At 33.8% G+C, this 11680-nt stretch overlaps 1 protein-coding gene across 1 annotated transcript; it reads left to right on the top strand.

Annotated features, from left to right (window-relative positions):
• Positions 1–937: 937 nt before the first annotated feature.
• Positions 938–2254, top strand: LOC139874882 (acyltransferase Pun1-like). Its single transcript, XM_071862275.1, has one exon. The coding sequence runs from the start codon at positions 938–940 to the stop codon at positions 2252–2254; it is 1317 nt and encodes a 438-aa protein (XP_071718376.1).
• Positions 2255–11680: the final 9426 nt, after the last annotated feature.

Genomic DNA, 11680 nt, shown 5'->3' with positions numbered 1-11680 from the left:
TGTGGTCTATTATTATGATTTGATAATATATAGGTTAAACCTATAACTCACCAACATTTTTGTTGACGTTTTAAGCATGTTTATTCTCAGGTGATTATTAAGAGCTTCCGCTGTTGCATACTAAAATAAGGACAAGATTTGGAGTCCATGCTTGTATGATATTATGTAAAAACTGCATTCAAGAAACTTATTTTTGATGTAATATATTCTTATTGTAAACCATTATGTAATAGTCGTGTGTAAACGGTATATTTTAGATTATCATTATTTGATAATCTACGTAATTCTTTTTAAAACTTTATAGATAAAATAAAGGTTATGGTTTTTTTAAAAATGAATGCAGTCTTTGAAAAACGTCTCATATAGAGGTCAAAACCTCGCGACGAAATCAATTAATATGGAACGTTTATAATCAATATGAACGGGACATTTCAACTCGGCCCAATTATAACGGGTTTCAGGTTTCTCTATCGGTTATGGGTCATTTTGTCATCCCTTATTAACGAGGAGTGATAGAGTCTCCATTCAATGTTAATAAATCAAGCTTGAATGACAATATAATATGGGTTGATATTCATGAGTTATGTCATGTTTAAAAGTTACAAAAATATACTTGGAACCCTTCAAATTTCTTGACCATCAATTATATATCATTCAGATATTTATCTTCCAACAAAACTCTCATCTAATCGTATATCAAATTCAACTACATAATTAATTAAGAAAGTAATAATAAAATCGAGTTTGAATGACAATATTCATGAGTTATGTTGAAAAGTTACAAAATTAAAACTTGGAACCATTCAAATTTCTTGGCCATCAATTACCATTTATATATTTATCTTCCAACATATATATACATCACTCTGTAATATGGTTTCATTCGTGTATCAATCTACAAGCTAATATCAATATCGATATTTACACAAAATTGATTATGATGATCAATAGCCAACTTCACTCCATTATTTCTCAAGAAATAATCAAGCCCTCATCACCAACCCCTTCTCATCTTCATACTTACAATCTTTCCTCAGTTGATCAACTCGCTGCGAAAGTGTACATGCCAATAGTTCTCTTCTACCCTAACAATGACAATTGCACTTTAACATCTCAAGAAAAAGTTCGAGTTCTAAAGGAATCGTTGTCACAAACTCTAACACGATACTATCCTTTGGCAGGCAGGATATCCTCACCCATATCACCTTATGTTGATTGTAACGATGAAGGTGTTGTATTCATTGAGGCTAGAGTCAATACCAATCTTGATGATTACTTACAATTAAGTGAAAAAAACAACACCCTTGTCAACCTTTTTGCTATTGATTTGGCCAATTACAAGTCTCCTTGTAATACAAGCCTTGTTGGGGTTCAGTTCAATCACTTTGATTGTGGTGGATTGGCGGTGACAGTAGCTATGTCACATATTATTGGTGATGGTACTACGTTTGCCTCGTTTCTTGGTCATTGGGCTTCAGTTGCACGTTATGGTTCGGCCGATCGCCAAGAGGTAAAACCCTTTATACCTCATTTTATTCAATTTCCACGTACCGACTCTATTCAGAGAGAGTCAAGAGCTCGTGAAATCGATCAAACAAATGTGGTTTCTAGAAAATTTGTGTTTCCTAACTCAAAGTTAGGTGACCTTAAGAAAATGGTTGATGAAAACATTATTAATCCTTCGCGAGTTGAGGTATTGACCTCTTTACTCTACAAAACTGCGGCGAAAGCAGCTGCCACAAGATCTGGTTGCTTTAAGACATCTTATATTTCAATTATGGTTAATATGCGTAACAAATTTGTGAAAAAGCTACCTCCATCTACATTTGGAAATATGGCCTCGGTTATAATGGTACCGACGGGCCAACACACTATTGAAACTTCCTTAAGTAAGGTGGTTGAAGATATAAAGAAAACGATGTCGGAAGAACTTGTGAAAATCCAGAGTGTGCAACAAATACCCGAATATTTAATAGTATCGCGTTCGAAAAAGCTAAATCAAGATAATATGGAGAATGTTGTGAATGGATCATATTGGTGTTCTAGCCTATGTGGGTTTCCTTTCAAGATATTGGACTTTGGATGGGGACAACCTGTAGGCATAGATCTTGCACTTGGTTCTTTACATAAAAATGGTTTTATGTTGATTGATACCATAAATGGTGATGGTATTGAAACATGTGTGTTGTTGGAAAAAGAAAACATGGAAATATTTGAGAATGACAAAGAGATGCTTTCATTTTGTCAAAAGTAGCATTGCTACTAACATTTATCATTTGTATTTCGAGTTCAACTAGATTTAAGTTGAATCAGTTGTAACTTCTGCTTTGTTAATGCATCATTATCAATAAGACATGTGTGCACGTCTGTGTTGTATTTCTTCATGCTTCCATATATGTATCTTGTTAATATTGTTCATACAAATAAACATGTTTTTAATTGAACAAATAGCTTTATACTTCTATTGTTATTTTAACGTGGGCTATACACCCAGAAAAATACTATATACTTTCAAAAGTGTTCTAATGTAGGCTATTGGAAGGTTACCCGCGTGTGCAGCTCCTGAAACTAACGGACGTTAACATTTAGGCATTTTGGGATACGAATTCTTCATGAAAGTTGTTCTAATTCCATCACCTAACACTCGTGAGCTAAAATCAAGACTTGAAAATTCGAGAAACGATCCAATTGAATTGTTCACCAAAATCTCATAAACTTTGACTTTTCGATCTGCTATTCAGAGATGTATTTTAAGACGATTTGATGTAACACGAAGCTTGAAGGGGTAATCAGGAACCTGAAACTCTAATCAATTCTATCTATGAATGCTTCTTGTTAACGTCCGTTAATCTCAGGGTCTGTACACGCAGATAACCGGTCACCAATAGCCTACATTAGAGCACTTTTTGAAAGTATGTAACGTACACTAATATTTTTTGGGTATATAGCCTAAATTGAAGAAAGAAAGAAAAAAAAGTATAAAATTATTTGATAGTCTTAACTCTCTTAATTTATACCAGGCCATTGATTAGAATTGGTATAGTATATTCATAACATTATTTGATTGATATTTAGAAAGTTAAAATACGTACCATTAAAATATGGTATTCTAAATGATTAATATTTTTGTCATTTAATAAATTCATCACAATTGTGCTCCTATGCATGTATACAAAATAAACAAGTTTTAAATTTATCAAATTCAGTTCTATATTTAGCATCATCCATTTCAAAATAATAAGTTGAATGTTTTAAACAGAACATATACATGTATACACGTTATATATATACTTGTATAATCTATCTATATAATATAATCTATATAATATAACTAAAGGAGTATTGGGTCAAACTTCTTCTCTTGATAAATAAGTAAATATCATATGTGTCATGCTAATAATCTTTTTAAAAAAAAAAAACTTGTTAATATGTCAACATGAGCTATGAATTGATTTTGTGTATTCTTTCCTAAAATAAAAATATTAGATATTCGATATGTCAGTTATAAAATTAAAATCAATCCTTATCCATTAGTTAATGGCGTATATTTGTAGTTGCTTAAAATAGATGTTATGCTAATCAAAATTAGGACCTAGTCAATACGAATGCCATGCTAATAAAATTAGTTTAGCACTATTATTAATTTGTTTAAATTACAGGGATTCTCACATACATAATTCTATTTTTATTTTTTTTCCAAAACAAATTTTTATTTAATCATCAAAACAAAGGCACGGGAGTATCAATAAAAACTGCCCCTATACAGCAAAATCCCAACAGAAACACATAGTCCACGAAAATTAGAAGTAAAAGGAAAAAGTACAGCATGCTCAATATTCATTTTTTTGACACGTAGCCCGCTTGAAAGCTTTTAAATGAATTTTCATCAATGCAGTTGGGCTGTTCCAATTTCTGATGGAGAAGACTTTAGAGGTTACGATTCTTAATAATCAAATACGCACTTTTTCATTGGACTGCTTGTCGCATTCAAGACCCAAATACCGCTAGCCTTCTATTACACTTCCCTCAAAAGGCATCATTAATACTTAAATTCAAGACACCTCCAAAACCCTTCCACTTATAAACTCTTTCCAAAACGTCCATGGAATGTTTGCAAAGGAATATACAATTACCTAAAGTCTCTGCATCAACATCACAAAAAAAAATATCTTACGTTATTTAAGTAAATACCCCTTTTATCAAGTTCAAAACGTACCGATAACGACGCTTCATTAACCTCTACATAAACATCTCCACATAATTCTATTTTAATCTTTTTAAAATTAATTTTTTTTAACGACAAATTATTCCAAACCTCGAAGTGCCTAGCAAGAAACTAGGCACCACACATAAAACATTACAAAGACTTAAATAGCTAATTTTTCCAACTAGCTACGTATTTACAATGAAACGAATAATTACAAATACAATAAATCGTTATCCGAATGCGCCCAACTGAATGAACAATGTTATTACGGTATCTCCATAAATATCACCTCGTAGAAGCCATGATAGCCACCATACGATCTATAACCTAGTTCGAAGACTGCAAATCATTAAATTACTTACATTTTAAAGTGATTTTGAGCACGCGGACATTTTATATGTCGAAGGAGACACTATTAGAAACAACAAAACAATATAACAGAGATAAATGCACAAAACGTTTAAAAAAATAATTTAATTGTATCTTCTATTTATAGATGAAGATATTATACCTTGATGATGATGGTGATGATTTTTCAGATTGAACGTTTTATTAATATTAGTCTAATATTAGTCTTCTATTTAGCAATTATTAAATTTAGGATTTAAAATTAGTTTATTTTATGTAATACTACTTAGTTTTATTAACGTTTATTTAAAATGTTATGTTAATTTTATTAAGAAAGTAATTGTAACATCCCGCCTTTTTCCGTTTACTTTTCCGTTATACTATTTTAAACTCCGTCATATGCTTATAACATCTCCCGTTAATGCGCGTTTTAAATTATCTCGTTTAGGTAATTCACGCACCCGAACGAAAGTTGAGGGACTAAACTTGCAAGGGATCAACCCTTGACTAGGTCAAAGGGTCAAACCCCTTTCATCCATTCATTTTCATCCTCATCTTTTACTACTTCCAAATCCTCTCAACATTCAATCCTTAATTCATCATCTAAATCCGATTTTGGAGGCTAACATCAAAACAAATTACATATTTGGAATCCTCTCTTCATTCTCTACGTTTTGATACTAATTTCATCTCGATTGGGTAACTTTCTAAAAACTCTAAATTTCATAATCTTAGTGTTCTTGACTTAAAAGTGTGTTAATTAGTGTATATGGCTCATTGTGATGTCGTATATGTAATTTGTATGCTCGATCTTGTGATTTGACATAACTAGCATGAACTTGAAAAAGTGTTTGTTAAATCTTTGATTTTGGATGATGAAATGTGTTTAGATGTTAATGTTTGTATGTTCAAAGTGTTAGTTACTTCATTAGCTTCATTTTGGTGTGTTGATTGACATGAAAACCTTACATTAACATGATTATTGGTTTTGAGATTTTGGTTAGGGTTTGATAGGCTTAATATGAACTTTCGATGCATCAAATGCTATGAAATGTTGTTGATAAGTGTTTGGTTGCAATGTGTGTTTGATTACCTTCAAAACGGCATATCATATGTGTGAATTGGTTTCCCGAAACTTAAAATGCATTTGATGAACTTGAAACATTGATTTTGAACGTTTAACGATCATTCGACGAGGTTTTTATTGCCTTAAATGATGAACTTGATTTAGGAAATGTATCTAGTTGTGTTCCTTGTCAAAAGAGCTTTCCGATGATATAAGATGCATGTCTTGATTGTTTGCGGATCATAAACTAGGATTGATTGAAGTTTGGTTCGTGCACTTGTGTTTTCTGCAAACAGGGTCTGAGTACCAATTGGGACACCATCCCAAACCTTGGACACCGTCCAAAAACTTAATTCTAGACACCGTCCCAAACCTTGGACACCGTCCAAAACTTAATTCTGGACACCGTCCAAAACTTAATTCTGGACGCCGTCCAGCCATTTTGGACGCCGTCCAGATACACTATCAGATTCTGTTTTGCTTGGTCGTCTCACGAAAAATGTTTGCTATGCTACGCACCTCCGATTGACATGAAACTTGACCAACATGCTCATATATGATTATAAAACTTAGAAAAATTTTCGGGTACCCGACCTGACCCCGTTGACTTTGACTTTGACTTTGACCAAGTTTGACTTTTAGTCAAAATTAACCAAATGTTTATGCAATCGTTTTAACATGCCTTTATACTTGATTCTTGTATGAAACTTGACAACGTGATTCACATGCTATACTATTTGAGTCGTATTGAGCCATAGGACTAATTGAACATCTTTGACCAATCGTGACTATCGTTATTGATACAACCTATTTGTTTAGGTCAAGACTAGCATTGTTCTTTGCACACGTTACTTGTCGAAGTACTTATTTGCCCTTGCGCTCAAGGTGAGATCATAGTCCCACTTTTATTCTTTTGCACTTACATTTGGGATGAGAAAACATAAACGTTTCTTTTTACTAAGTGAACACAAGTACAAGAAAACAAACATTCTACATACGAGTTTGAACAAAAATCCTCAATTCGATTATCATTAGTTACACTTACCGGGTGTAAGTGAGAACTTATGTTATATGGCCATATGGGTTTGACAAACCCTCATTCAAACGGTTCGCTACCGTTTACGAATGAAATATATTTTCGAGAAACAGTGTATGTTCTAACACTATTGTGATGGGGTTCTATGGAAGGAATGTTAAGCATTGATAATTGGGTGCTCGTGAAACAAACTTTTGGAATGTATTACTATTATATCATTGTTGCAAATCTTGTGGTTCACTTGTACTTACTTACTCAAACCTATGATTTCACCAACGTTTTCGTTGACAGATTTCTATGTTTTTCTCAGGTCCTTGAACATTTATGTGATACATGCTTCCGCTCATTACTTTTGATACTTGCTTGGATGTCGAGTAAACATGCATACGTGGAGCGTCTTTTGGCTACTTTCATTTGTGTCACATATGTTTAAATTGTACTTTAAACTTTGTTATGTAACTAGTTGTCAAACTACCTTGTAAACCTTGAAACATCTTTACTTTTGAAATGAATACGACATACTTTTGGTCAAACGTTGTTTTAAAGACTTATGACCACGTAACGGGACCTAAGTAGACGGCGCCGTCAATGACGATTTTGTCGGGTCGCTACAGATGGTATCAGAGCATTGGTTGTAGGGATTTAGAGTTCATTGGTGTCAACCCCGAGTCATAGGGTACATTAGTGAGTCTAGACTACAACCGGCATATAGACTTGAAGTAGGAATTACTTGACTACTTGTGCATTATACTCGAACGTTTCTACTCATATCTACTTTTATTTCATCTTAATCTCACGTTGTTTAATTTGATTGACGCGCCACCTTGACTTAGTGAAGTAATGTCGAATGCACATATGAATTAGGGTAATATAATTTCCGGGATTATATTACGGTGACTCATATGAACGTTCCGACATTATGACACAAAGAATTTAAGACGAGTCAAGGAAAATTTTTCTCTCTATCCTATTTCCATATCATGATTAGTATTATTGAAAATACTAATCAACGGTATTCTCGTGTTTTGAAGGAACAATGCCTCCTCGTCGTGTGCCACGCCATGAGACTCCCGAACAAGCTCTACAACGAATGATAGCCACCGCCGTGGAAGCGGCCATGGTCGATCACTCCTCCAACAATAACAACAACCACAACAACAACAATTAAGGGGCCGGTAACTCAAGCGAAGGGTGCTCCTACAAAGCCTTCATGGGGTGCAAACCTCACACTTTTGATGGAACCGGGGGACCGGTTGTACTCACTCGATGGTTCGAACAAACGGAAGCCGTTTTTAGCATAAGCGGTTGTCGAGACCAAGATAAAGTCAAATATTCCACCCACACCTTTGCCGGTATCGCCCTCATGTGGTGGAACACCTATGTACAATCAGTGGGTACCGATGAAGCTCACGTCCTCTCTTGGGCCGACTTGAGGGAAAAGATGATTGTCGAATATTTCCCTCGTGAAGAAACCCGAAGGCTCGAACAAGAGCTAAGAACTTTAAAGGCGGTCGGAAATGATCTCAAGGCTTATAATCAACAATTTTCCGAACTAGCCTTGATGTGCCCAAATCTTGTGAACCCCGAAGCTTTAAGGGTTAAACTTTACATGGATAGTCTTCCAAAGAGCATCAAACACGGAGTAATGTCATCCAAACCCACTAATCATCAAGAAGCTTTGAACATGGCCCACAAATTGATAGAAACGGTGGACGAAATTGTAGTGCCGGCACCTAAAGCCGAGGATAAGTCGGGTAACAACAAAAGAAAGTGGAAAGCCCCCCAAACAAGCAACAACAACTTTGCTAAGAAGCCTTACACCTCCGACGGCAAGAAGGGTTATGCCGGGAACCTACCACTTTGCAACAAATGCAACAAACATCACTTTGGTGAATGTGGCAAGTTAATTTGCCACCAGTGCCAAGGAGTTGGTCATAAGGCCAATGAGTGTAAAAGTGTTGCCCCCATCGCTCGAAAGGGGCCCAATGCACCAAAAACGGGCACTTGTTATGAATGTGGCCAAACGGGCCATTATAGATGAAATGTCCCGTTCTTATTGATTAAAAACGTTCCATATTAATTGATTTCGTTGTGAGGTTTTGACCTCTATATGAGACGTTTTTCAAAGACTGCATTCATTTTAAAACAAACCATAACCTTTATTTCATCAATAAAGGTTTAAAAAGCTTTACGTAGATTATCAAATAATAATAATCTAACATATCCTGTTTACACGCGACCATTACATAATGGTTTACAATACAAATATGTTACAACGAAATAAGTTTCTTGAATGCAGTTTTTACACAATATCATACAAGCATGGACTCCAAATCTCGTCCTTATTTAAGTATGCGACAGCGGAAGCTCTTAATAATCACCTGAGAATAAACATGCTTAAAACGTCAACAAAAATATTGGTGAGTTATAGGTTTAATCTATATATTATCAAATCATAATAATAGACCACAAGATTTCATATTTCAATACACATCCCATACATAGAGATAAAAATCATTCCTATGGTGAACACCTGGTAACCGACATTAACAAGATGCATATTTAAGAATATCCCCATCATTCCGGGACACCCTTCGGATATGATATAAATTTCTAAGTACTAAAGCATCCGGTACTTTGGATGGGGTTTGTTAGGCCCAATAGATCTATCTTTAGGATTCGCGTCAATTAGGGTGTCTGTTCCCTAATTCTTAGATTACCAGACTTAATAAAAAGGGGCATATTCGATTTCGATAATTCAACCATAGAATGTAGTTTCACGTACTTGTGTCTATTTTGTAAATCATTTACAAAACCTGCATGTATTCTCATCCCAAAAATATTAGATTTTAAAAGTGGGACTATAACTCACTTTCACAGATTTTTTACTTCGTCGGGAAGTAAGACTTGGCCACTGGTCGATTCACAAAACTTATAACAAATATGTACATATATATCAAAGTATGTTCAAATTATATTTACAACACTTTTAATACATTTTGATGTTTTAAGTTTATTAAATCAGCTGTCCTCGTTAGTAACCTACAACTAGTTGTCCACAGTTAGATGTACAGAAATAAATCGATATATATTATCTTGAATCAATCCATGACCCAGTGTATACATATCTCAGTATTGATCACAACTCAAACTATATATATTTTGGAATCAACCTCAACCCTGTATAGCTAACTCCAACATTCACATATAGAGTGTCTATGGTTGTTCCGAAATATATATAGATGTGTCGACATGATAGGTCGAAAAATTGTATACGTGTCTATGGTATCTCAAGATTATATAATATACAATACAAGTTGATTAAGTTATGGTTGGAATAGATTTGTTACCAATTTTCACGTAGCTAAAATGAGTAGTTTTTACCAATTTTGTTTTGCTCGCCATTTCTTCGTTTCTAATCCGTTTTGAGTGATTTAAGCGGCCACGGTTTTGTATTGAACTTGACTTTATGAAACTAAACAGAAAAGGTATAGGTTTATAGTCAGAAATACAAGTTACAAGTCATTTTTGAAAGAGGTAGTCATTTCCGTCGAAAGAACGACATCTTGATGACTGTTTTGAAAAACATACTTTCACTGTGAGTTTAACCATGATTTTTAGATATGGTTTCATGTTCATAAGAAAAATTATTTTCCCAGAAGTATAGCTTTTAAATCAAAGTTTTTCATAGTTTTTAATTATCCAAACCAAAACAGCCCCCGGTTGTAACTACGACGGTGTAAATCCGGTTTTATGGTGTTTATCGTGTTTCCGGGCTTTAAATCATTAAGTTAGCATATCATATAGATATAGATCATGTGTATAGTTGATTTTAAAAGTGTAGTTAGAAGGATTAACTTTATTTGCGAACAAGTTTAGAATTAACTAAACTATGTTCTAGTGATTACTAGGTTACCACTTCGAATATGATAGCTTTTTATGTATGAATCGAATGATGTTATGAACATCATTACTACCTTAAGTTCCTTGGATAAACCTACTGGGAAAGAGAAAAATGGATCTAGCTTCAACAGATCCTTGGATGGCTCGAAGTTCTTGAAGCAGAATCATGACACGAAAACAAGTTCAAGTAAGATCATCACTTGAAATAAGATTGTTATAGTTATAGAAATTGAACCAAAGTTTAAATATGATTATTACCTTGTAGTATAATGATAACCTACTGTAAGAAACAAAGATTTCTTGAGGTTGGATGATCGCCTTACAAGATTGGAAGTGAGCTAGCAAACTTGAAAGTATTCTTGATTTTATGAAACTAGAACTTGTAGAATTTATGAAGAACACTTAGAACTTGAAGATAGAACTTGAGAGAGATCAATTAGATGAATAAAATTGAAGAATGAAAGTGTTTGTAGGTGTTTTTGGTCGTTGTTGTATGGATTAGATATAAAGGATATGTAATTTTGTTTTCATGTAAATAAGTCATGAATGATTACTCATATTTTTGTAATTTTATGAGATATTTCATGCTAGTTGCCAAATGATGGTTCCCACATGTGTTAGGTGACTCACATGGGCTACTAAGAGCTGATCATTGGAGTGTATATACCAATAGTACATACATCTAAAAGCTGTGTATTGTACGAGCACGAATACGGGAGTATACGAGTAGAATTGTTGATGAAACTGAACGAGGATGTAATTGTAAGCATTTTTGTTAAGTAGAAGTATTTTGATAAGTGTCTTGAAGTCTTTCAAAAGTGTATGAATACATATTAAAACACTACATGTATATACATTTTAACTGAGTCGTTAAGTCATCGTTAGTCGTTACATGTAAGTGTTGTTTTGAGACCTTTAGGTTAACGATCTTGTTAAATGTTGTTAACCCAAAGTTTATAATATCAAATGAGATTTTAAATTATTATATTATCATGATATTATGATATATTAATATATCTTAATATGATATATACATTTAAATGTCGTTACAACGATAATCGTTACATATATGTCCCGTTTCGAAATCCTTAAGTTAGTAGTCTTGTTTTTACTTATGTAG

This window comes from Rutidosis leptorrhynchoides, chromosome 11 (assembly GCF_046630445.1).
Source record: "Rutidosis leptorrhynchoides isolate AG116_Rl617_1_P2 chromosome 11, CSIRO_AGI_Rlap_v1, whole genome shotgun sequence".
Classification (NCBI taxonomy): Eukaryota; Viridiplantae; Streptophyta; class Magnoliopsida; order Asterales; family Asteraceae; genus Rutidosis; species Rutidosis leptorrhynchoides.
The sequence above is the reverse complement of the archived record's forward strand: the minus strand, read 5'-3'. Positions and strand labels throughout refer to the sequence as shown.

Excerpts from the sequence above, each read along its gene's own strand:
- LOC139874882 (XM_071862275.1), top strand. The coding sequence starts at position 938 with ATGATGATCAATAGCCAACTTCACTCCATTATTTCTCAAGAAATAATC.